The sequence below is a fragment of the Zootoca vivipara genome, chromosome 7 (genome assembly GCF_963506605.1).
Source record: "Zootoca vivipara chromosome 7, rZooViv1.1, whole genome shotgun sequence".
In the NCBI taxonomy this organism is placed as follows: domain Eukaryota; kingdom Metazoa; phylum Chordata; class Lepidosauria; order Squamata; family Lacertidae; genus Zootoca; species Zootoca vivipara.
The window spans coordinates 90087989-90114779 of NC_083282.1; the positions used below are offsets into that span (position 1 = coordinate 90087989).

At 48.6% G+C, this 26791-nt stretch overlaps 1 protein-coding gene across 2 annotated transcripts; it reads right to left on the bottom strand.

The window, feature by feature from the left end:
- Positions 1-606: 606 nt before the first annotated feature.
- On the bottom strand, positions 607-23548 carry TCEA2 (transcription elongation factor A2). Of its 2 annotated transcripts, XM_060277351.1 has the most exons (11): positions 23347-23548; positions 19727-19789; positions 18522-18627; positions 17585-17675; positions 8800-8933; positions 8373-8429; positions 7104-7258; positions 5666-5812; positions 4946-5092; positions 3607-3678; positions 607-2281 (listed from the first exon to the last, which is right to left on the bottom strand). In XM_060277351.1, the coding sequence occupies exons 1-11, from the start codon at positions 23413-23415 to the stop codon at positions 2273-2275; spliced, it is 1050 nt and encodes a 349-aa protein (XP_060133334.1). In that variant the 5' UTR covers positions 23416-23548; the 3' UTR covers positions 607-2272. The 2 variants fall into 2 exon arrangements, with proteins under 2 accessions (XP_060133334.1, XP_034979589.2); XM_035123698.2 differs by lacking the exon at positions 5666-5812.
- Positions 23549-26791: the final 3243 nt, after the last annotated feature.

Here is a 26791-nt window from a genome sequence, read left to right on the forward strand (position 1 = left end):
AACATAAAAGGTGGAGCTTGGAAGCGGATCGGCAGGCTTGCTGCAATATTTGTCATATTTAGTCTGTTCTCCAACTGGCAAAGGTACAAAACAGCTATGGAATCCCAGCACACGTGGCAGGCTGCCTTTTCAGATCTTGTCAAATCCTTTCTGTCTATCTGACCCATCCCTCTACCAAAAAACCCTTTATTTTTTTATTTTTTTAAATAAGTCTCCCCCACCCGAACCGATTACGGCAGTGAGTTCCTGGTGTCTTTAAGTGATGGTATTTTAGAAGGAAAGGACAACAATGAACATGTTTTTTATTTTATTTTATTTAAACGACCTTTGTTGTTCCACTGCTTGGAAAGGGAGAATGAATGTTCACATCCATGGATATCCCAAGATCTTCCTGTGCCGGCAGGCTAGAAAGATTCTACTAAACCAATTCAAGGAAGCAAACGTGCCTGGCTGTTGTAAGTGGATGGCTATTTTATTTATTTATTTTTTTAAAAAAACCAAAGGCAACCAGTGGGATTTCGCTCTCACCTCTGCCCTCTTTAGAAGGAAATCCTGCTCGACCTAAATCTATGAAAATTATGCAGTCATTTGGCCCTGTGGCACTGATTTCTAAAGAGGGACTTTGATGTTTTAGAATTGCTACCCGGGTGCAGTGCATGAAGAGCTCATGGCCTCATCTTTCTGTTAGGAATTTTTATTACTTTGTTCCTTCGCAACTGTGCCTGGAACATACCAAAAAAAGCAGGTGGGGAGGTGCAGCAAAGGGCAGGAGGTGCAAGCCAATCTGCCTTTGCCAAAAGCTGTGCCATCTCCCCTCCACTTCTCTGCATTTTCATGCTCACAGGTGCTGCCCTACCTTCGAGCTACATTGGCGGCCTGGGAGTGATGGTGCAAAGTCCGGATTCAAAAGCCTTTCCCTGGGATCGAAGTGGGTGCTGGCTTTTCCGCCATCTAAAAGCCCAAGCCAGCCATGGCCTTCCCCACTCCTTCCACCCACTTGAAATGTCTTGAGCACAACACCTTCCCCTTGCCAGGGACCCACCGGGCCTTTCCCTCGGCGGCTGTTGCGTGCCCAATCTCACGTTCGCCAGCAGATTCTTCTTTTCTTGACCCTTCCGCGTTTGCATCTGCTGGCCAGGTCATTCGCTCCATGCTGTAGCGGTCTTGCTCTCCTTTCTGTCGTGCACCCAGTGGACCAGCACAGACACCCCCACAAGAGCCCAACTGGGAGATGGGCCCCACCGCTTCCAAGATCCTCCTGTGGTTTCTGCTACTCACGAGGCCAGCAATGTTGCTACCCGCTAAGGAAGGCAAGGGAATCTCGAGGCACGAGTTCTCAGCACCCCTGACAAATGTCAATTCCCAGATTTCTTTGCCACGACAGGTAAACTATTATAAATGTGTAGTGGAGATAAACCCCAAAAGGTTCAGTGCACAGCATCAAGTGGACAACCAGGAAGTTGGAGGGCAAAGCACGAGAACGAAGCCTGACTTTACCCCCTCTCCGGTGTCAAGCACTTCCTAATGGAGGTAGTCCTCATGAGGTTCTTATTCGGTATGCTTCGTTGCTCTGAATCCATCCCCCTCACATACCTTTCTTTTGCGACACCTTTTCTGAGGCGTCTTGTCGTACTGCCTGGTTCTGGGAGAAGATCTGCTTTGAAACTGGTTTCATTGTCACCCCCACCCCAAAAGGAACTCCTTATGGGTTGTGGTCTGGCAAGCGTGCGGAGGGGTCTCAACTAAGAATTGCCCATAGAATTTTATTCCATAGACATAAGCCTCGGTTGCAGCGGCTGCAAATGTGGCTTCCTACGTCTCCCCTTCTCCTGCCTCTGTGCTAACAGAGTGAGGCAGACATTCGTTTGAGCTTTTGAGAGAGGGCACAAGAAAGGGGTGTCAGAAGAAGCTACCGTATGCTCAAGACGAGACACCTGGCCAAATTTCTTTTTAAAAAAACCAAAACCAAAAAAAAAACGTTTAATACTGCTCCAGACCCTCACAAAATACTGATTCAGGATGAGAAACTCCAAAGGTGGTCAAGTCCACACAAATTCTCCATCTGGCCCCCTCCCAGCCTCCAACCCCGGCTGCTGCTCTTTCCAGAGGTGTGCAGGCAGCTGGGACCTCCTCTCCTCTGGATGATGTAGAGAGCACAAAGCAAACTCGGCGACAAAAACAGTACAAAAGTTGCTGGCGGTGGTGGGGGAATGTATGGCAGAGATCCGGCCCAGCGCTGGCGGCTGCAGCTGATGCTCTGGTCCGGGACATCTCAGCAGAACTGCAAGAAGTTGGTAGGATTGGAAAGACTCAACCAAGACACCTCTGATTTTACCCCAAAAACACAGAAGCAGCAAAGACTCTTTGCAGAATGACCAGATTTGATTTTCTTGCTGCTGTGCAGTATTGGCAAGGAAGGGAAGGGACTCGGGAAGACAAAGAGGGCTGACAGGGCAGGGAGACTGGCCTGAGAGTTGTGATTTTTTTTAAATAACAAAGCCACACCCTGCCTGCTAGAATCCCACTGCAGCCATTACATGTCATTGACTACAAACCTTTTTGGCTGCATGCGGAGGTCAAACTGAACACAGTACTTCTATCTGCCAATGTGATGCCTTCCATATGTTGGACTACAACTCCCATCATCCCTGAGCACTGGCCGTGCTGACCTGGGGCTGATGGGAGTTAACAGTCCATCAATGTCTGCAGGGCAAGGCATTGGCTAGCCTGCTGTAGACAGACAGAAAGAGAGGCAGAGAGTCCTCCATTAAAGATAACAAAGAGACCAGGCCACAGGAGCTCCATTAAAAGTGGTCTCGATATGAACATTACTGAAAATACAAGTTGGAGACATGGTGTAGCAGCAAACACGGGCCAATGGGTAAACAACAATCCAATTCAGATGATAGAGTGCGTGTGAAGTATAAAACAATTATGCAAAAAGCACGGGACAAGATCTATATCGGGCACCCCCAAACTCGGCCCTCCAGCTGTTTTGTGACTACAACTCCTATCATCTCTAGCTAACAGGACCAGTGGTCAGGGATGATGGGAATTGTACAGTGGAACCTCGGTTTATGAACACCTCGGTTTACGAATTTTCGGTTTATGAACACCGCGGACCCATCTGGAACAGATTAATTCACTTTCCATTACTTTCAATGGGAAAGTTCGCTTCAGTTTATGAACAGACTTCCGGAACCAATTACACCCATGCTTCGGGTTAAGTACGCTTCAGGTTGAGTACTCCGCAGACCATCTGGAACAGATTAATCCACTTTCCATTACTTTCAATGGGAAAGTTCGCTTCAGTTTATGAACGCTTCAGTTTATGAACAGACTTCCGGAACCAATTGTGTTCATAAACCGAGGTACCACTGTAGTCCCAAAGTTTGGGGATGCCTGATTATATGATCTATGCCTATTCTCCAAGTGTCTGAAGGAGTGCAAAGCAAGACGGGAGAGCTCAACCTACGTTGTTTGGAGAATTGTTTTATTCTTCACATGTGCCATTTCATCTGGAGAAGAGGTTGGTGGAAGACGGCGTAATGGAACTGCAGGTTTTGCCCTTAGGTCAAATCAATAAAGGGAGTCAGGCGTGCTTACCTTCCAGCGGTTCCCACACTCATTGCACACAACAAAAGTGGTCATTGGCTCATCTGAACTGCGGGTTTGCACCTGTGGGAAGGAAGGAAACACCTGAGGAGGAGTGAGGCCTGTACTGCCTGTCTTTCCACATTGCCTCCCATCATGCGGGTGTGGAGGACTCCCTGGTCCTGAATGGGGTAACTGTGCCCCTGAAGGACCAGGGGCACAGCCTGGGAGTCATTTTGGACTCACAGCTGTCCATGGAGGCGCAGGTCAATTCTGTGTCCAGGGCAGCTGTCTATCAGCTCCATCTGGTATGCAGGCTGAGTCCCTACCTGCCTGCGGACTGTCTCGCCAGAGTGGTGCATGCTCTGGTTATCTCTCGCTTGGACTACTGCAATGCGATCTACGTGGGGCTACCTTAGAAGGTGACCCGGAAACTACAATTAACCCAGAATGCGGCAGCTAGACTGGTGACTGGGAGCGGCCGCCGAGATCACATAACACCGGTCCTGAAAGACCTACATTGGCTCCCAGTACGTTTCCGAGCACAATTCAAAGTGTTGGTGTTGACCTTTAAAGCCCTAAACAGCCTCAGTCCAGTATACCTGAAGGAGCCTCTCCACCCCCATCAGTCTGCCCGGACACTGAGGTCCAGCGCCGAGGGCCTTCTGGCAGTTCCCTCGCTACGAGAAGCCAAGTTACAGGGAACCAGGCAGAAGGCCTTCTCGGTAGTGGCACCCACCCTGTGGAATGCCCTCCCACCAGAGGTCAAAGAGAACAACAATTACCAGACCTTTAGAAGGCATCTCAAGGCAGCCCTGTTTAGGGAAGCTTTTAATGTTTGATTTCTTTATTTTAATGTTTTGTTGGAAGCCGCCCAGAGTAGCTGGGGGAACCTGGCCAGATGGGCGGGGTATAAATAATATATTATATTATTATTATTATTATTATTATTATTATTATTATTATTATTATCTGCACTTGCTTGTTTGCCCGCCACTCATTTTAGAATGGAAAACTGGTGCTCAAGCCAGTAGCAGCTCCACAGAAACTTGTTCTGAGGATTTGGGGGGGTGAGAAAGCTCCCCCGCTATTGGCCTTAGCAAAGCTACCAATTACAACCCGTCCTGATGTTGCCAGAGATGGAAGAAGACCCAAATAATCCTCTTTCATTTCCATCAGTAGAAGTGGACGGCTGTATTGTCCTTTCCCTCAACTGGCCTGGTACAAATCTGGACTCAATCCTGACGGAACCGATCCTTCCAAGGAGAAGTTGAAGACCCTCACATCTTTGTGGAATGAGAGGGTGTTCAGGACCTCGAGGAGGGTGCCCTGTGCACACCTGGAGTCTCACCTGGGTGTAGGTGCAGTTCTTTTTCTTGCACTTCCCGCAGGTGAAGAGGTCAGTCTGGGTCCCTCCCGTCTTCGCCATCTGATGCTCCCGGATGGCCTCCTTGGTCATGGCTTTCCGGATTTCTTTCAGCTCGTTGCTGGCCATTTCCTTTCAGGGAAATAAGATAAGGGCACCCGCTCAAGTTTGGCTTTCTCAATTTGCACACTAGCGAGCTGCATTTCCACTAAACGTGTTCAAAGGCACTCTATAATGAACTTTTGTCCCGCACGGTCATCGGAAACCGTGGAGCAAATGAGCTCCCCCCTGAAAGAGCTATGATCTTAACCTTTTTTGGTTTCACGGGCCAGTTTAAATACAGCAGGAAGAGACGGGGACTGAGAGGGGGGAAGCGGCAGTTTTAAACAACAACAGAAGCTTGAATAAAGCAGAGTCGGGAAGACACTGGCGGTGAATTTAATTTTAACAAGGAGAAATGTAAGGCACTACACTTAGGCAAAAAAAATGAAAGGCACAAATACAGGATTGGGTGACACCTGGCTTGAGAGCAGTACATGTGAAAAGGATCTAGGAGTCTTGGTAGACCACAAATTTGACATGAGTCAACAGTGTGATGCAGCAGCTAAAAAAGCCAATGCAATTCTGGGCTGCATCAATAGGAGTATAGCATCTAGATCAAGGGAAGCAATAGTACCACTGTATTCCGCTCTGGTCAGACCTCACCTGGAGTACTGTGTCCAGTTCTGGGCACCACAGTTCAAGAAGGATACTGACAAGCTGGAACGTGTCCAGAAGAGGGCAACCAAAATGGTCAAAGGCCTGGAAACGATGCCTTATGAGGAACGGCTTAGGGAGCTGGATATGTTTAGCCTGGAAAAGAGAAGGTTAAGGGGTGATATGATAGCCATGTTCAAATATATGAAAGGATGTCATATGGAGGAGGGAGAAAGATTGTTTTCTGCTGCTCCAGAGAAGCGGACACGGAGCAATAGATTCAAACTACAAGAAAGAAGATTCCACCTAAACATTAGGAAGAGCTTCCTGACAGTAAGAGCTGTTCAGCAGTGGAATTTGCTGCCAAGGAGTGTGGTGGAGTCTCCTTCTTTGGAGGACTTTAAGCAGAGGCTTGACAGGTATATGTCAAGAATGCTTTGATGGTGTTTCCTGCTTGGCAGGGGGTTGGACTGGATGGCCCTTGTGGTCTCTTCCAACTCTATGATTCTATGTTGGGAAGAGGCAGATTAAAACAAGTTTTGAGTATGGCACAAGGGGATCAGGAAAGACTGTTGTGTTTAATTCTGCATTGTTACCATCACTGCTATTTCTTCTTGTTAAAATTGTTTAAGATGCACACGCACAACCAATCAGTGTCTCTCCTTCCCTGCTTTACTCAAGCTTCTGCTGCTGTTTAGAACCACTCTTCCTCTCAGTGGGGAAATGGTCACACACAGAGGGACCCTTCTTCCTTGCCACCAAGGCCTTCCCTTAAACCCCCTCCCCACACTTACAGCAGATGTGAGCTTCCTCCTTCCTGCCCCTTCCTCTGTCCCCTGCCTGCCTTTAGAACCTTTAGAAATGGACAATGAAAACAGAACGACGCTGGACCCAGGCAAATACAGTATAGAGACAACCCAAGGAGAATAAAACACAGAGCGAGAAATTCAATGTGCTGCTACAAACATCCCATCAGTACAAGCCTCTCCGCTTGTCATATGGAGCCCTCTCTTCTCCTCCCCCTGCATGCAGCTCTGGGGATCCTCCCACCCCAGAGCTGGGGGGGGGGGGCGTGCAGAGGGAGGGAGGCGGAAAGGCCGACTAGGCTAGCAGAAGTCCTTGCAAGGGCTTCCACTAGTGGGACCAGTAAGTAGAATCCAGGCCCGAGCCTCTACTGTGAGCCCCACACCTTAAAATACATACTTTATCCTTTTAAGGTTTTCTCCGGAGGATGCATGTCAGAGCTGGCCCAAAGCATTTGACCCCCTCTGCAAAGGCCTTTCCCCTCTGTTTACAGACAGTAATTTTAACCCTACACTGGATATTCCTCCTTGTCAACGGCAGCTGTTTAGAATTTTGGTAACAGAACTACATCTTTGAAAGATCAGGCTATTTAGTAGACTGGAGCAAGTCTCACTGGGTTTTGCTAGGCAACCGTCCATCTCACCTCCGAGGTCATCACCGCAATTTGCTCTGCAGTGATCACTCCACACAGGACATTCTTTCGGAGGTCAGGATTCTTGGAGTCCTTGAGGTTGGAGAGGCGGCTCCTGACCCGGTTCTTGTACTTCAAGTCTGTGTTCTTGACATCTTGGTATATAAGTTCAAAAGCCATTAAGGAGCACCACCATCAGGTTGCCTTTGCCCCAGCCCCAAACATGTTAGCCCGACAGTCTAAACCAAGGTTTGGGTATCAGGGAGAGCTCTGCATCAGCAGAGGAGTCCTAGAACCCTGACGATGGAAGGGATCACCTTGGAAGCCCCTCTGCCAGGCACCTTCAAAGATTAAGAGGAGGAAGACTGCCAAGTGACCATGAAACCTTCATTCCCTGCTCCTGAGGTTTCCTAGCCCACATTCTCCTCTCCGGGAGCTCTCTCAGCACCTTTACTACAACACCCTTCACAGGACAATAGAGAACCCATAGCCCAGGGACTGGGAGCAGGATCCAGCCTGCAGCTCAGACCCTTATTTCCGCTAACCCCCATGGGCCAAATTTGACTACCCATCTGTCAATCGGCTGATATTACAATGATGGCAGGTGACGCAGCACTTTGGAGGCCTGACAATCAGCTGATTGTTACTTGAAAGAGTCATGCACACCTCTGTGCAAGCCCCTTACTAAAAGCCCTGCACTGCCTCATGAAGTCCCAACAATCAGCTGACAGTCTGTGCTTCAGAAGGAAGGTGTGTGATGCTTCTGCAGTGCCACCAACCGACTGATCATCAAGACTTCGGAAGCACTGAACTTGGGATCAGCTGGTCTGGGATCTGAACTTGGGATCTGCAGCACTTCCAGAGCCCCAGCCCAGGTAGTTTTTGAGCTGCCCACATGACACCAGGTGATTGGCTGGTGGGTGTGGCATGGTCAAAATGGCTTGGTGGGCCAAATTATTATTATTATTACATTGTAGTTGACCGGCCTCTCAAGTTAAGCTCTCCTGCTTAACTTATTCTTATCTCTGGCACCCAGAGTGTCCGGCTTGTGGTGCTCCACTGCCGTTCTGCAGTCTTGCCATTTTCTTAAATGCGAGGATTCTTGGTAACCTCAAAAACTATCCAGGATTCTTTGAGAGAAAGCCCTACTAAACTGCTTTTAAGGGTATCATTGCATGGAGAGAGTTTAAAGTGTGAGGATTGGGAGTTTGCCTTTGAAATAATGGCTGCCCAGAAATCCCCTACGCCTCCTTTCCAATGCTACAAACAAAGCAAGGATATATTCTTCGATCTGGCCTGCAAGCTGCTCACAGTCGGCACCGATGGCCACATAGTCATCTGTGAAGAAAGAAGAAAACAAAAAGGTAGCCTAGTGGGTTAAGGACCAAGACTGCATTCCCTAAGCAAGCAGTTGCCGTCACACTTCGGCACCAGGTTCCCGCTGTACTGAACCAGAGACTCACATTTAAAGCAGAGTGCCCATCTGCGCCATTTGTCTACATACAAAGTTATAGGGTTGGACTAGATGACTCCCGTGGGTACCTTCCAATTCTATGATTCTGTGAAAGCTCAGAATTTACTAGTTCTTGGTATAAACACCAGCAAACATGGGCTGTTTGGAAAAGGGCACAGACTCAGGAATGCAAGGAAGACAACGCTGATGGAAAGGAGAAGAGGGGAGGGGAGGACTCGCTCCTTTGCTCCTTACTGTCTGTCTGCAGAGCGGAAGTCAGCATTTCTCTGCATTTGTTGCGCACCGTGTCGCATGTGACAGGCACTGGTGGGAAGGTGGTGATCTTGGGTGTGGTGGGGGTCTTCGGCAGGTCCTGCCTTTTGGCGGAGCTGGAAGAGAAATGAAGCTGGTCAAAAGGTCTCCGCTCACTTTGCAGAAATCAAATCGTGAAAGTCCAGGAGAAAGGTGGGCTTGCAGCTGGTAAAGGTAAAAGGTAAAGGACCCCTGGACGGTTAAGCCCAGTCAAAGGCGAATATGGGGTTACGCCGCTCATCTCGCTTACAGGTCGAGGGACCCGGCGTTTGTCCACAGACAGCTTTTTCTGGTTCATGTGGCCAGCATGACTAAACTGCTTCTGGCGCAACAGGACACCGTGACGGAAACCAGAGCACACGGAAACACTGTTTACCTTCCCGCCACAGCGGTACCTATTTATCTACTTGCACTGGAGTGCTAGGTTGGCAGGAGCTGGGACAGAGCAACAGAGATTCGAACCACCAAGAGGCTCAGTGGTTTAGACCACAGTGACACCTGCGTCCCGGTTGGAGGGGGGGCTCTGAGTGAGAATTCAGACCAGCCTTTGACGTCCTTGATTGCATCTCCCTGACTGGGGCTGATGAGAGTTAAAGCACTGGTTTGGCAAAGGCTGATTTTGAGTTCCATATATCAGTTCACACAAGCTTCGAGCAATCCAAAACCTTGAGAAACCAGTGCAAATAGATGTAGAGTTTCTTAGCTGCTAAGCTTTTGTCCGCATCCACTGGTCAAACAACTGCCGAGTTCCTTTATGGTTGCGATGTCCATTCTAGCCTCTTAATTTGTGCTGCACTAACTGTACTTCCAGACACAGCACAAGCGTAGCCTTATTATAGCACAATATTACAAGGTAACCAACACCCGCATTTCTGGAACTGGAACCAGTTCAGAACATGCACAGCCTCTCCTGATTCAGACATTGCAGAAAAAAATATTGCTGATGGCGTCTCACCCCAAATCTCCTAATAATAGCTTTCAATGATTTTATCTAGATCAGGAGTGAGGAATCTTTCCCCCTAGAGCTTACACACGCAATTGAGCATTTTCAATCATGAACAGGTGTTCTGGAAACAGCGTGAAGCATATTTCTAAAAATAATTTTATTATTTATATGCCACCCATCTGACTGGGTTGTCCCAGCCACTCTGGGCAGCTCCCAACAATAAATATTACACACACACACACACACACACACACAGTTTTTTAAGAAGAGCATGGGTGGCCATGTGGGGGGGTACCCCAGGGCTAGGGATGGGATTGCTGAGTTTCTGCACCCTCTTCAAACTATTCCCAGGAATTCTTGGGGGATGGCCAGGTTCATGGCATGCTGCTAAAAATGACAAGGGGCTCAGAGGTACCCTCCAGCCAACTGTATGACTTGCACTGAAGCTTTCCGTGCACAAACCGAACAACTTTCCGGCTGCACAACAGAACATCACCTTCCCCATGCAGTTCCTCCTGTGCCCTTAAATTTGATCTGGAGAATTCAGAGACTCCCATCAAGCAATTTTGGTGGTGCACGGGGTGTGTGTGTGTGTGTGGAGGGGGACTGTAGGAGGGAAGCGAGTTCCTGTTGCAAGAGCAGAAGTCTGCTTGTGCAACGCTGGATTCTGCCCTCTGGGTATATCTGCACCACAGATTTCTAAGTGACTTAATGAGCATTACTTTGTCCCAGGGAGTCCTGGGAAGTGGAGAACTGAGCAGGTCTATGGAAGCGATTGCAGAATCCTCTCCATGCTCATCAAACCAATTCCCAGTATGAAACCAAAGCAGTCTCCTTGGCAGGTGTGCTCTGCGATTCCCTCCCCCACTTCTGCTATAGCCATTTTTGCTTTGTTTCATTCCTACAGAAGGCAAGAACGTGAATAAAGGTCTGTATGCATTTATCCCTCTTGCCAAACCATGTCAAGAGCTCCCAATCTGGGGACCCCCTCCCACACTTTCACGGCACCTGGGATGAGATTTAGAACACCCCTGATATGCTTATTTCCTCGTGGTATCAACATTAGCTCCAATCCTAGAAACATGAGAGTTGGAAGGGACCCTGAGGGTCACCCAGTCCAACCCACTGCAATGCAGGAAAATGCAAGCTATCCCTTACAGGGATCGAAACGGCAACCTTGACATTATCAGCACCATGTTCTAACCAGCTGAGCTACCCAGTCGCGTTAATCTTTCCATTCATCGGGTGTCGTATAGTTCCACCTTTGGCAGTGAAACAAGCACAACAGGTTCTGTCTCTGAAATCTCCAGACAGGTTTCAGTCTCCCGTCTGAAACTGCAGAGAGCTGTTGTCAGTTAGTGTAGGGACGCTTTGGCTTGCAGGCCAGATGTAGCCTTCAGAGTTTATCCTCACTCCCCACACCTTGAACACCCCCCCTCCACTGTTTCCTGCTGGTTGCAGAGGAATTTCTCTCCCAACCCCGCCAGCCAACACAGAAATGCAGCAAATTGCAGGCGCAAAGGCCTAATCCTGATCAGGATCATTGCCTGTGGGGAGGTTTTGACTCTTTAGCCCCCAGAAATTTGCACTGCGATGAGAGACAGAGAAACTCATCATTGCAGGGCTTGCTACCACCACCGATCAGCAATGGCAGAAGCCTTGCTTGTTGCTTAGCAGCCGCATCTTTACCTGTACTATACCTGCCGTCACACGTCAGGTGTGGGCCAGGTCGGTGTGGTTTGGGCAATAACAGATTCGGAAATTTAACCCTGCCAGGCCTAATTTGGCCTGTGGGCAAGGCTTCCCACTGTTGTTGTAGAGCAGGTATCCCCAAACTTCAGCCCTCCAGATATTTTGGACTACAATTCCCATCATCACTGATCACTAGTCCTGTTAGCTAGGGCTCATGGGAGTTGTAGGCCAAAACATCTGGAGGGCCGCCGTTTGGGGATGCCTGTTGTAGAGGGTAATGTCTCTATACAGAGGCCTCTAGTAACTGCTGCCCATAGGCTAAAGGTAAAAGGACCCCTGACCATTAGGTCCAGTCGTGACCGACTCTGGGGTTGCGCGCTCATCTCGCATTATTGGCCGAGGGAGCCGGCGTATAGCTTCCAAGTTATGTGGCCAGCATGACAAAGCCGCTTCTGGCAAACCAGAGCAGCACATGGAAACGCCGTTTACCTTCCCGCTGTAGCGGTTCCTATTTATCTACTTGCATTTTGACGTGCTTTCGAACTGCTAGGTTAATAATAATAATAATAATAATAATTTATTATTTATACCCCGCCCATCTGGCCGGGTTCCCCCAGCCACTCTGGGCGGCTTCCAACAAAAACATTAAAATACAGAAATCCATCAAACATTAAAAGCTTCCCTAAACAGGGCTGCCTTAAGATGCCTTCTAAAGGTCTGGTAATTGTTATTCTCTTTGACCTCTGGTGGGAGGGCATTCCACAGGGTGGGCGCCACTACCGAGAAGGCCCTCTGCCCGGTTCCCTGTAACTTGGCTTCTCGTAGCGAGGGAACCGCCAGAAGGCCCTCAGCGCTAGATCTCAGTGTCCGGGCAGAACGATGGGGGAGGAGACGCTCCTTCAGGTATACTGGACCGAGGTTGGCAGGAGCTGGGACCAAGCAACAGGAGCTCACCCCGTCACAGGGATTCGAACCGCCGACCTTCTGATCAGCAAGCCCTAGGCTCAGTGGTTTAACCACAGCGCCACCTGGGTCCCTTGCCCATAGGCTACACCACTGAAATATGGTGCATCTGCACTGGGCAAACTAAGCTCTTGGACAGCACTTTCTTCCCAGTGAATGGGTAATTTAGAGGAACAGTCAACATACTGTGACTAGTGGGACTGCCATCTCTAGAAACCAGGCCTTCTCAGTCACAGCACCAACCCTCTGCAATAATCTCTCAATAGATATTTTCGAAAATCCATCTGTTGGGTATCTCACACAAACCAAAATTTTTTTTTAAAAAGTTACAGAGACCTATTTGGATACTTGAGAGAGTTATCCTCCTCTGTCTGTTGACTAGCAGTTTTAAAAGATGGCACTTTTACAATATATCCATGGTATTCGCCAGAAGCGGCTTTGTCATGCTGGCCACATGACCTGGAAGCTGTACGCCGGCTCCCTCGGCCAATAACGCGAGATGAGCGCCACAACCCGAGTCGGTCATGACTGGACCTAATGGTCAGGGGTCCCTTTACCTTTATTCTGACCTATATTTGCAGTGTTTCCAGTTTTATTCACGGTATTTTGATCTTCTGATTTCCATAAACTGCTTAGGAATGTTTGCCGGAAATGTTAAGAAATATGTACGGTAACTTTCTAAATAAAATGCACAGGGGACATCACTACGACCTCCCCATATACAAAAAAAAAGCCTCCACTCTCCCCTATGTCCCACTGTAATCTCTCCGTAATCCATGGCCCCATGCTGAGATAACAAAGTTATACAGAGATTGTTTCGATGGCTGAACCACAATCCATGTGCTTTGAAAGCAATTGCCGGGCAGCTGTAAGGAAAGGCTGCAAGAGATCTCCCAATGGGAATGTCAGGTCCCAGATTACGGCCACCCGAAGGCAGTAGTTTTCACATCGCTTTCCCTGGTGCCGTTCCAATAACTTGGCTGGAACCTATAAATTCTTATTATAACATCTTGCCACCTTCTGCTAACTCAAGTCAGCACTGCTATTTGAATGTCCGTAAAATGATATGCTCAAGGAAGCAACACAAGAATGGCTGCCACTGGATTTGAGTGTTAGGCCAGTGTAGGAGTGGTTGATGCTTTTGAATTATGGTGCTGGAGGAGACTCTTGAGAGTCCCATGGACTGCAAGAAGATCAAACCTATCCATTCTTAAGGAAATCAGCCCTGAGTGCTCACTGGAAGGACAGATCGTGAAGCTGAGGCTCCAATACTTTGGCCACCTCATGAGAAGAGAAGAATCCTTGGAAAAGACCCTGATGTTGGGAAAGATTGAGGGCACAAGGAGAAGGGGACGACAGAGGACGAGATGGTTAGACAGTGTTCTCGAAGCTACGAACATGAGTTTGACCAAACTGCGGGAGGCAGTGCAAGACAGGAGTGCCTGGCGTGCTATGGCCCATGGGGTCATGAAGAGTCGGACACGACTAAACAACAAGGACTAGTACTCCAGCTCCGAGCATGAAAACTTTTGTTGCTTCTCAAGGACAGCCGGCCTACTCATAAAGCCAGCGTTCCGACCTGGTCAGAAGAACACTGCTGCATTGAAGACCAGTGTAGTTAGGCTGGACCGTCCATAATGATCTGGGCAGGATGCAGAATCCATCTGCCTACATCGCAGTTTAAAATGTCTCACTACACTTTATGCAGAAACGCAGTAGATGGGTGTGGCTCTTCAGTTTATTTGCTAGTCGCAGTCAGGGCTTGATCAGACCAGCGAATGACCCTGGGTTTTTCCACCAACCTCTTTTGTTTTGGCCTTCCTCTAACGCTGCTCAATTAAGCTGCTCTATAAGTGAGCTCCCATTGCTCCTGTCAACCTAGCAGTTTGAAAGCAGGTCAAAGTGCAAGTAGATAAATAGGTACCACTCCAGCGGGAAGGTAAACTGTGTTTCTGTGCGCTGCTCTGGTTTGCCAGAAGCGGCTTAGTCATGCTGGCCGCATGACCCGGAAAAACTGTCTGCGGACAAACGCCGGCTCCCTCAGCAGTAAAGCGAGATGAGCGCCACAACCCCAGAGTCATCCGCAACTGGACTTAACAGTCACGGGTCCCTTTACCTTTTATAGGTCTCGTAATTTGCACTTCCTCTCCACCAGGACTGGGCGTTTTGGCTTTTCGACACTGTGATTATCATCAGCCAAGCATCATGATATAGTGACACATCACAATGTTGAAAAGCAAAGGGAAGAACAAGCTGCGTCAGCCCCAGAGCCTGTGAGGCACCAGGGTGAAACCACCTCAACTCCCATGGCAAGAGTGGCGGCAGTTTCACCTCCAGGCGCTGGCAGCGGAGGGACTTGGGAGCGACGGTGGTTTCACCAGCGCCATTGCACTCTGGTCCTCAAACCAGTCCAATACATCGCCCAGGCCTACTCGCCATTTATGGCACCCTGATCCTCATTTGATTGGAAGGTGGCAACTATACAGAGTAGCAGATGGAGCTTTAAGCCCCATGGTTCCATCACAGCCAACAGAATCAATGTCTTTTTCCCCTTGGTTTTACAGCATGCAAGTTTTAAACCAGGCATCCCCAAACTTCAGCCCTCCAGATGTTTTAGACTACAATTCCCATCATCCCTGACCACTGGTCCTGTTAGCTAGGCATCATGGGAATTGTAGGCCAAAACATCTGGAGGGCCGCAGTTTGGGGATGCCTGTTTTAAACAAACATTTCCTAACACTTCAAGGCACATGGGAATCGGCGTTCACTGGCGTTCAGAGGAGCTATTGTTTTTAATTAAAGTAACTGGGACAGAGGAAAACTCAAAACACACAGCTGCATTTTGTCTCAAGAAAGCCCGGTGACACTATTCCCCTGAAGAAGGCAAGTAAGTAAAGCTAAAGCCCGAATGATAGGTGCAAGTACAGTCGACGCTTGGTTTGCAAACGTGATCCGTGCGGGAGGCACGTTCACAACCCGCAGCGCCGCGTCTGCGCACGCGCGGGTTGCAATTCAGCACTTCCGCGCATGCGCCGAAACCCGGAAGTAACCCGTTCTGGTACTTCTGGGTTTGGCGCAGTGTGCAACCTGAAATCACACAACCTGAAGCGTCTGTAACCCGAGGTATGACTGTACTGAGAGTGCTGCTACCCTACAGACCAACATGGGAACGTAATTCAATGAGGCTAGTTCAGTGAAGTGGCTCCCCCTATGGTTCCTCACCAACACAAAACAGAAAAGGGTTACTTACACTAAGATAGTTGGGCATGCTCAAACCTCATGAGAGTCATGTCCTTCTACAACTGATGTCTACCAGTATGAACCTAGCCTAGACATCCTCTTCATATTTCCCAACCCGACAAACTAGGAAATGGAGCAAAATAATGGAAAAATCTTCTTTCCTTCCTGGTTAAAGAAAATTAAGGTTCTACCCCCTGTCACTGTGGAGTACAGTCTTTAAGCTATAAAATCAGTGTCAGATAAAGGGTCAAAATCCAGAGAGGTTTACAGAAGGCACCCAATGAGGAAGCAACCGCCAGTAGCTCTGAAGGCTGCACGTCTCGTGTCCAGGAAGAAACACATCACCCCTTACTGCAAAAGAGTCACTTGAGAATGGGCCACATATGGAGGGCTGGTCATTTCCGACCCCTGGCTATTAGGGCTGTGTGCTGGATTTGAACGAGGCCAGAGTCAAATCAGGCATAGGTGTCAGTCCTTAGGCGCTGGAAAAGTCATGTAAAGACAGCCACAATTTCCAGAGGTCAGGTTGGACTGGCCCAGTGTGATCTGTGGTTGGCAGGGGAGAAGACCTCAGGCAGGAGGAACAGGCAGGTTGGGCACAAAGCCACATGAAAGAGGCCAGGACCTACACTGGTTAAGGTGGGCCCAGCACCACAGCTCTCCTTCCTACCTGACATGACCCCACCCCCACCTATGCAAGGTCAATGCCTCTGTTCAACAGTTGTTGGGTGGAGGCATAGATCCTGTGGGGTTCAGGTGCTACTTAGCAAGAGACTTTCCTGTGGGAATGCAGCAGCACCACACAGAATCAGATCCTCCCGCTTACCAGCTGTTAAGGGTAGGATCTCATCCTCCCAGATCCAGTCCTGTACGGTGCCGTGCGCCACCATTTTTAAAAGGTTTCTTATGGGATTAAAAGCCCATAGTCCCGCCCCCACCCCCAAACTGCTTGGGGATGATTCGGGGGGGGGGCTCCTGAGGCAGGGCAAATCACCCTGATCCAGGGGCCACAGGGCAGATTGCTATTAACAGTCTGGAGAAGAATGGTATCAACATAACCTGGAGCTGAGAAGCTGAGGGATTGTTGCATGACACACACTTTCTATTTAAATAGAATTTTGTCCTGTTGCTCTGCTGCAGCTGAGGAAAAAAGGACTACTTCTCTTTTGGTGTCAAAACTAAGCGGAAAGTCAAAACAGGAAAGAGTCTTGTGGCACCTTAAAGACTTAACAAATATTCATGCATATTTTTTATTTTATTACTTGTATATATTATACGCACACATCTGCTGAAATGAATGGTAGTCCATGAAAGCTCATGCCATAATAAAATTTATTAAGACTTTACAGTGCCAAAAAGCACTCTGTTGCTTAAGCTGCAACAGCCTAACACAGCCACCCCTCTGAAGAAGTGCACTTGGGGGAGGGAGGAGAGTACAGGTTAATACATGGGGGAGGGGGGCAGAACCCAAACAAAATAATCAACAAAAACGGAAGTGATGTTTTTATTAATAAAGAATGAGCATGAGAGAGAATAAAGGAGGAATGAAGGTGAATCAAATAATAAACAATGGTAATCAAAATAAACTCACAAAAGCCACTGTGTTTTGTAGACATTTATTTTTTTCCGTTTACAACTATAGCATTAAAAAAAACACGCACAACATGATACCACACTGATAGTTCTATCTGCAACCACTATTTTCTATTTCTCACCATCATGAATTAAGAGCAGCCTTAATTTGACTATACCAAGAGCAAAAAAGTTTCCCATTCCAACAGGCAAAGTAAAGGAATCAAAATTAATACCCAAAATGGAACGTTGGGGGCGGGAAGGGGAATACGAGGCGCAAAAGTGCCACCTCTGGCCAACGGGAAGCATTATTACCTTTGGTCTCTCGAGTCGCCACTCTCCTTTGAGGAGGAAGTTGGCAAGGAGGAATTCTTTTTCTTCTCGTCACTCTTATCCTCTGAGGCATCTGAATGGAGCAATGGCAAAGGAAGCAAGAAGTAGAAAAAGTTAAATCAAGAGGAACTGCAATCTTCTCTGCATGGCATATGCCCAAGGCTGCCTGGCGTTTGATCACCCTTAAGTGAGCTTCTCTAGTGGCCTGGCCCTAAAGCAACTGATCCTAGGACAGTGTGACTACTTGATGTGGCCGCAAATCAGATCGCCCTTCCCCTTCTGTTCCAGGACCAGTCATCTGTCACATGACCCTGCTACACAAAGCAGCTGCTAAGACCTCCGACCTCTCCTCCCATGTTTCCTCCCGAGATGGCACACTCAGAAAACAGCTTTAAATTTTAGGAGCAGGGCAAATGCTGTGACTCAGCTTACACTCAACTAGCGCAATTATGTTCTATCAGCTTTCCCACTGCTTTTGCTGCAGGCATAATAATAATAATAATAATAATAATAATAATAATAATAATAATAATAATAATAATATATTGCTTATACCCCGCCCATTTGGCCAGGCCTCCCCAGCCACTCTGGGCGGCTTCCAACAGTATATTAAGAACACAATAAAACATCAAACATTAAAAACTTCCCTAAACAGGGGAAGTTAGTGACAAAGGTAGTTTTGTGAGCCCCATGCCCCATTGCCAACTACATGCTCATTTCAGCAACCCATGAGCCTTTATGGGTTCAAGCAAAAAAAAGGAGAGAGAGAGAGGAGTGGGCTGTTGCTTCCCCCCCCCCCCCCGGTAGGTGATTGACCACTAATGGCCACAGATAACTGGGGTAGACGAATCCTTGCTCCAGTCTAGGAGGGCTTATCTTACATTCTTGTGAATCTATCCAAACACGCTTATTCCCTCACCAAGGAGTTTCTTCCAGGCCTTGATAAGCGATTTGGCAAGTGCGATCACATCTTCGTCTGTGCTTTGCTTCCGGAGTGCATTCACAGACATCCCTATGCGAGTGGACTGCAGATCGTGAAGGAAGAAATCACCAGTTCATCATATGACCAGCTAGACAGAAATCTCCACAAGGAAACTAGTGCCCCCCCAAAAGCCGAAGCAGCAATAATGAAAGGCTAAGGCCAAATCTCAGACAGGTTACACTAGCTTTACTCCACGAAACAGTAGTTGTAATGCTGTGTGCTTTATAACCCTTATATCATTCATCACAGCAAGATTTCTCCCCTCCCCTCCTTACCGCATAGGACCTTGATTTTTTTCTCCACGACTCTGGGACATCAAGGACTTCTTACAACTAGAGACAGAACACTGTACAGCATAGTCCAAACACTGGAGCCGAGAGAGTCATGCAATTGAACTGATAAGCAGCAGGGTCAGGACAAAAGAAAATAAGCACTCCTTCATGCAATTTCTAGTTCAGTTAAGGAATTCATGGCCACAGGATGAAAACTAGGAGATGGGACTTTTTTTCTATACAGCTCAGGGGAAAAAGAGAAGTCTAGTATTGGCTTCTAGGCATAGCAGACACAAGGATAGTCTCCATGATCAGAGGTAGGATTCTGAGGGACTGCTGCTGTTGGGGGTGGCAGTCACTCTCATGCCCCGTGGGTGGACTTGATGGGCCTGGTCTGATCCACAAAGGCAGGTTGTATTATCAGCTACCAAAGACAGAGATTGTCACCCTTCTTTTGGCCCAAGGGATGCAGTCGCCAGTAGCCAACCATCCAGGGATATCATGTCAGAGCCTCCCGCTCCTCCTCAGCTGACCTTTGTTGAGCGGACTGGGCCAGGGGGTGGGGTGTCATGGTCTCCTCCTAACTCATTAAATCCAATGTCTAGGTAGGGAGCAGCTGAGCACCTTGCCAACTACGTTTTTTCTTTCTTTTTGTTGAATCTACCAAAATTGGGAGAGGATCTTGGGGGGGGGGGAGGGACCAAATTAGGCCCCTGGGTCACACACCTGGAGATGGGAGTGCTTAAACCTAAGCTATGGTATTCCAGTATGTGACCGTGCAACCTACACGAAACAGACTAGCAGGTGTAGAGGGAGAATTCACGCTGGCAGCAGGGTAAAAGCCAAATGGCATCCATCAGCATGTATTACCTGCAGCAAATCCAGAGTTATTGGCATACTTTTCAGCTCCTTCAGCAAATCCATTGCCCCTTCCTGGAAGGAAAAAGAATTCAACAAATGAACAGAAACTGACAAGCGAATTAAGTCCAAATGTGATCATCAGAAAACAGGCACAGCAAATTAAGAACGGAATTCCTCAAAGAGGTCAGTTGCGTCTAAAATCCTTTCTCGAAAAGAAAGATCCCCAGCCGAAGCAGCAATTTTTGCTGCGGATGTCTGCAGCTGTAAACTGTGTAACATTTCACAAATCAAGATAGATTCCAACTTTTTCCACTGTGAGGGGATTTTCACTCTGGCATGGATCAGTATGTGGCTGCAAATGCAGCCATTGCAGCGTAGGAGAAAAGCATGGTTCAGATATTCATTACATGTATGTAATTTAGAAAATACTTCCGCACCAGCAAAACAACCTGGAGTTTCCAAACCCAAAGACTTTTGCATCTGTCTGGATGAGGAGAGAATCACCAATGCCAGCTAAATAGAAGGCTGGATCCACAAAAAGTGCAGGGTGGAGGCTCACAAGTACCAAACAAAACAGATTTAATGAGCTGGTGGGGCTGTGGGGAATTTTTTAAAAAAGCTCTGAAATGATTTATAGAAATTTAGAAACTGAAGTTAAATAAAACCAGAGATTGTAAATGTTCTTTAATAAAGCACTGCAACCTGGTACCCTTGAATCTGTTCCTCCGCCTCTCAATTGATGAAGGAATCTGCACAGGCTGATTTTTTTTTTTTTGCAGTGCTAACCAGACACACATCAGGCTGGAATCTATCAAGACTGGTCAGCAGCTCCTCTCCCCATTCCATCAGACAGGGGCTCACTTGCTCAGTTCAAAGAGTAAATATTCTGTACTCCTGGAAAAAGCAAGCTCTCTAGTGACCAACTGCAGAGGCAGAGAAAGAGGCCTAACCTGACAGACTCACTGGCTTTTGATCTCTTACTCTCCATAAAGAGGGTCTGTTTCATCTCTGAAAGGGTTGCAATTGCCAGAACAATCTGACAAGGAAACAAGCCATAGAGCGCTCGATCTGAGCAAAGCTGCAAGGACCAGGAACTACAGCAATATCCAGAATAAACAATCTGCTCTTTAACAAAGCTCAGTCCCTTTTCAGCTTTCTGAAAATCCATTCGAGCCAGGCCTCCCAGAAAAAACACAGGGAGGGCCAATTTCTGCTTTCACTGAAGGGTTTTTAATCGCTTTTTTGAATAGCAGTATGGCCAAGATAACAGTAATATCCAAGAATTGGCTTTATCCATTCACCATGGGCCATTCTGAAAGACAAAGGCTTTTTTTGGCCCCAGAAATTAGGCCAGCGAACGATATATTGGAGCTCATATGCTATTTTAATCATCTTTGTGAAATACAACATGTATTGCAAGAAAATGAAAACTTATTGTGACTGTTTGTATTTAATAGTTTAAAATGTTTGTTTTGTACACTGCCCTTGAATCAAGCCTGATGAAGAGTGGTATATGAAAATCATTTAAATAAACCAAGTCAAACAAAAACAACTCAGTCTGATTGCTACCAAGCCAGCAGGAGGACTCTCTGCTGCTCTCAAGGAGGCAGGAAAGACTGGGAACAATTAGTGCTGGAACAGTATGCATTCCTTGTATAAAGCAGTTGTCTGGGAGGGGGGGAATCTGCCTTCTGCTCTCTGCATGGAAAGGAAGGAAATTCTAAAAAGTGGGGCACCCAGAAGACTATGACAAGAGAAAATGGGGTGTCTGTCCACTTTTAGTTCTGGATCCTGACTTCAGTACTTTCCTGCCTAGCCCGCCACTTGTTACCTTGAGGGTCTAGGGCTCTCAACAGAAAGAAGGCTCCGCAGCCGTAGGCTGGCTGTTTTAAGAAAAAGCTAGCGCACATTTGACCCACCGCCAAATCTATACAGTTACTCACGTTCTTTTCTCATTCATAAATGACTGCCAATTGTATAAATCAACCAACTTTGGAATGAGCAGTGCTGTCCAATCAATGCCATAGCCTGGAGTGGAGACACCCAGATGTAGCCCCTTACATCTAGAAACAGCTCTTTGCCAAACCTGCTAAAAAGTATGCCTTATTACTTGAAGAATGGGTTCAAGTGGAAAACGACTGCTGAGAACAGAGAAATGTTGGTGTCCAGAGATGGGCATGTATGGATTAAGGTAACTTACCTCAGGTAGCTCCATCTGCCATTACTCATCTATGAAGACGTACAGGTCTTATTTCAGAAAGCGCATCATATGCACGAATCTTTTTCAGTCTGTACCTGAAAGTCAGTCTCTGCTTCAAGGCATGCAATAAAGGGCTGAAAGAGATCTGTGTATTTCCTCTCTCTTTACAAGCAGGATTGTGCACTACAGGGTGAAGAAGTGGGATTGCTGAGGTGGTGAGAGCAGGCACAGTAGCCCTCACCCTGTATGTACTGCTTTAAATCAACAGGAGCCGCCTGTGGCCCCTTGACATGTCGTGAGACTACAGTTCGCATCTGCCCAACCAGCACGGTCAGTGGCCAGGGATGATGGGAGTTGTAGTCCATGAGCACCAGAGGATACCACTGTCTCCTTTTTTAAAAGTAGTGCATAGGGGCCTCATGCACTCTCCCAACATCAGAAACCTTGAAAAGAGAAAGGGGGTGGGATTTTCTAGGTGGCGCTTACAGCTGAGCAGAGTTGTACCACTTCAGCTGGGGGGGGGGGCGCTCACCTCAGTGAAAGCTCACCTATAAAAACTCCCTCTGCTTAACACCTACACATAAGCAAATCCTAGCACTGCCTATACAAATTAATTTATTTTTGTAAGGGTAGAGTGTTCCATCTCAGGAGCCCCCCCCCCCCACAAAACCTGAAGTGGTACAGCCCACACCGCTTGACCTCTCTCTTTAGCCTGACCTACCTTGCAGGGTTATCACAAGGTGGAAAAGTTGCACAACAGCCAAGGATGGGCAGGATACAAATGTAACAAGCCAGCATAAAATGAAATGAGCATATGCCAATGAGCACTGCACAGGCTATTACGAAGGAAAAGGGGGCGTGGCTAAAAGCAGCATGCAGAGCAGGAGGCGGGCGCGAGGACCGCATGGGCGGAGCCAACTGCCGAAGAGCGCGAGCAGCAGTGGGCGGAGCCTTCAGTACCTGAAGAGGGACAAATGGCGATGCGGGCTTCGGGCGGCGGGGCGGAGCTAAAGGCTGGGAAGAAGAAAGCGAGGGAGCGTCGGGGAGGCGACATGGGCGGGGCTAACTCCCTCAGGGCTGCGAAGGGAACGTTGTGGGCGGGGTTAAAAAGCTGAGGGATGGGGAAAGCCGCGGGGGAGGGGAATGCAGAGCGCGGAGGCATTGGTGGACGGAGCCAATCCTTCACGAGACGCGAGTGGACGGTCGTCAAGGAGACCAAAGGGGGGGGCAGGGCGCCCGCTCGCTGGTCTACGGCAAAAAAAAAAACGGAGGGGGGGAGAGAGACGTTACCTGAGGAGGCGAAAGGCGGGGCTTTTTTGAAAAAGGCAAGGGGAGCGCGCGCGACCCACCGAGGGGCGGGGCCACGATGCCGTGTGTGTTTGGGGGGAATCTTTCAGTCAGCGCCAAGTGGCAGAAGAGGCTCACTCACCGCGCTTTTCTTGGCGACCATCTTGTCCAGCCGCTTGGCGATGCGCACGACCTCCTCCTCCCCGCCCATGGCCGCCGGTTGCTCGGCTCGCCTAGGGCGCGTCGCGATGCGGCTGAGGGAGCCGTGCCGCAGTCCGGCGGGCCGTGGTGAGGAGCCGACGAGCTCGCACGCCGCCGCTGCCTGATTCCGCCGTGCGCGCCGGCCCGAGGCACGACGGGAGACGTAGTCCCGGCGCCCCCCTGGGGCCGCTTTAAGAACATTGCTCGGCGCGGGCCGGCTGCACTACTGCTCCCAGAAGGCAGCGCGCGCGGCACTGTTTTGGTCCGTCAAGCATTGTGGGAGGTGTAGTTGGGCGCTTGGCGGTCCCCCGTGGTCGGCCGGTGAGAGGAGGACTACAAGCCCCATCAAGCTCCCCGGCGCAGCGGCAGCTCCGAGCGGGTTGTGCGAGACTGAGGGGAATAGTAGATGGAAATATTTCGGGCGAAGACGACGTTGCTGTGCTTAATTTATTTTGTGTGGATTTCTGCGATATGTTATACGACCAATAAAATTATTATTATTTTTAAGGAGAAAGGGGGGGGGGAGAAGAAGCACAGGGAGAGGGGTATGGGAACGAAACGTCCGTGAGATAAAAACGTGAAACTCAGCCCACAAAGAAAACACGAAAAGGCATGAAAGAAAAGCACGGCTATAAAACAATAGCACTAAGGAAAAGGTGGTCGAGGGCCGCTCAACCTGACGGTTTTTTTTTTATTTCGTTTCGTAAAATGTAGCTACCGCTTGTATATTGTTAAAAAACACAAAATGATTAGTAAAAACCCATTAAGACATGCAGAAAATTAAAATCGGCTGTAAGCCAAGAAGGCATATATCAGGGGTCCCCAGACTTACGGAGCGGCGGGCCGGTGCCCGCCGCGCCGACCGCGCGGTGGGCCGGACTGCAGGGGAGTGCGCGCGCAGCGGGCCGGAGGGCGGGGGAGTGCTCGCCCGTGCGCATGCGCACACGCACACGGGCAGAAAAAAAATCGGCGAAAATCGCTTGTGCGCATGCGTATGGGCCTCCCCCGACCCGGAAGTGCACCAGAAATGACCTCTTCCGGGTCGGGAGAGGCCCGTACGCATGCGCACAAAGGATTTTCGGCGATTTTTTGCCGATTTTTCAGATCGCCGCTGCGCCGCGCGCCGTGAGAGCGGGCGGCGGCAGCGGGCGGCGGGGGTCGTCGCGGGCCGGATTGGAAGGCCGATTGGGCCGCATCCGGCCCGGGGGCCGTAGTTTGGGGACCCCTGGCATATATCCTCCATTCTCAGGCATGCCAGTTGTGGAGGGATCACGAATAGGCCCGGCTGTGTGGCCTGAAAAGCATTTTGAGCACTCGGGAAATTCAGAACATTGTGAAGACGCAACAACAGTGAGGTGCCTGTTGGCAGCCAGAGCCGGGTCCTACTCCCGGCGAAGCTGTGTTGGAAGAGGAGCCCTTTTGAGAGGCACCGGAGGAGCCCTGGCTACAGGATCAGGCCACCATCCTGTCCTCTCAGTGGCCAACCAGATGCCTGTGGGGAGCCCACAGCACTATTCCACGCTCGTGGATTCCAGCATGTGGTGTTCAGGTGGAATACCAGGGCCGGCCCACCCATGAGGTGAAGTGAGGCAACAGCCTCAGGCGGCAGGATCACCAGGACAGCGGATCACCATGTCAATCTTTCTTCCCCTCTCGTTCCTCATGTAGGTCTTCCCTCATCCCTTCTTCCCAAGCGAGGGGAGGGATGCCATTTTGGGGTCCGCCTCAAGTGTCCAAATGCTTTGGGCCGGCCCTGAGATAGAATGTACCCATTGCAGCTAGTAGCCATCACCCCATCCATGAATTTGCCTAATCCCAGCTGGTGACTATCACCTCCCATCCTGAATCTTCCAACGTTCGGCTCCTTGTATTATGCAAGAGGGGGGAAATATCTTCGTCCATGAAGTTCCCTACATCACGTTTTTCTTGAATAACCTAATGGGATGTTTATTCCCCTACCAAATATTTCAGAAACTGACATGGGCAGTTTGGGGGGGACATTTTGCTTGTTGTTTAGTCGTGTCCGACTCTTCGTGAGTTGTGTCCGACTCTTGTGGACATTTTGCTACCACAAGCCAAATCCCAATATGTGTTGGAATAACAAAATGTCCTAAAACAGTGATGGGCAACCTTTTGAGCTTGGTGTGTCAAAATTCGCCAAAAAAACGAGCATAACTCGGGTGGTGTGTCACTTCGAGAAAAAAAAAACCCATAATGCTACAATATTTATAGTTTAAATAACAAAAATGTATACAATTGTAATATATAACTGTATTTCATAAACCAAAAACTAATTATTTAACCTAACCAAACAAAAAAACCCTCATTTATTTATCACAAAGTGCCCAGAGTTGTTGAGCTTTTGGGGGGGAGCTGCTGACCAAAGTTTTGGAGGTTTTTTGGGGGGTGCAAAAGTTGCTTTGCTTTTTTTGAGGGGGTGCCCCAAAGCTGCTGCGCTTTTGGGGGGGGGAGAACAGAAATAAATAATGAATAATACCTTCGCTGGAACTGACACGCAGCACCAACATAGTCTGCCAAAGCGCCAAAAAACCAGCACAGAACGGGTTAAAAAATGAACGCTGTTACACCCAAACATAGTCTGCCAAAGCGCCAGAAAAAACAGCTCAGAAAGGGTTAAAAACCAATCTCTGGCTAACAGCAACAACAGCAACAAAAAAAAGAGGACCCGGGTTTTAACAGCGGAGACAAGCTGTAGGAGGAGCGAGAGAACAAATGGGGGTGGAACAACAACAACAGCACGAATGGGCTGATGTGCCAGCAGTGAGGGCTCTGCGTGTCACAGGTTCGCCATCACTGTCCTAAAACCATGTACGTTGTATTAGAAGATGGGCACTTCTCTGCTTTCTTGGGGCATTTTTTGTTTTTGTTTGCAAAACCAGATGACTCGTGGGAGAAGGAGGAGGAGGAGGATATTAATCATTTATGGGATATTTTTGCCTCCCACACTTTTTATTTACAGTAAGAAAACCATATTGTAAGAGGCTAAAATCTGGCGACATTGTCCACTACTGTGATGGTTTCAGTTTGTTAGAGGGAAGCAGACAATATTACCCTTTTGATATCCTGTTGACATGACCTGTGGTGGGGCGGAGTGGCAGGCTAAAGAGTCAGCAAACTAAAGAGAGGGTCATGGCTGATTTCTGTTTAAATCCAGAGCTGCCTCTATGGAAGAAGCAAGATCCTCTTTGAGTGTTAATGCTGTGAGCCTCTCCATCATAAGCTCAGGTTGTATATGTGTGTGAATAAACCATATATCATAAAGACACCCCAATCTCCTGGTTAAGCATGCCTGGAAACCCTGGAATATCGCACCACTCAGAGATTGGGGTGGCGTGCACAATATGTTCCCTGACAGCCTTACCTTT

Excerpts from the sequence above, each read along its gene's own strand:
- TCEA2 (XM_060277351.1), bottom strand. The coding sequence starts at position 23,415 with ATGGGCGGGGAGGAGGAGGTCGTGCGCATCGCCAAGCGGCTGGACAAG. Across the intron at positions 18,628-19,726 it reads TAACTCTGGATTTGCTGCAG|TCCACTCGCATAGGGATGTC; the intron begins GTAATACATGCT and ends CACGATCTGCAG. Across the intron at positions 3,679-4,945 it reads AGAACTGCACCTACACCCAG|GTGCAAACCCGCAGTTCAGA; the intron begins GTGAGACTCCAG and ends TCCTTCCCACAG.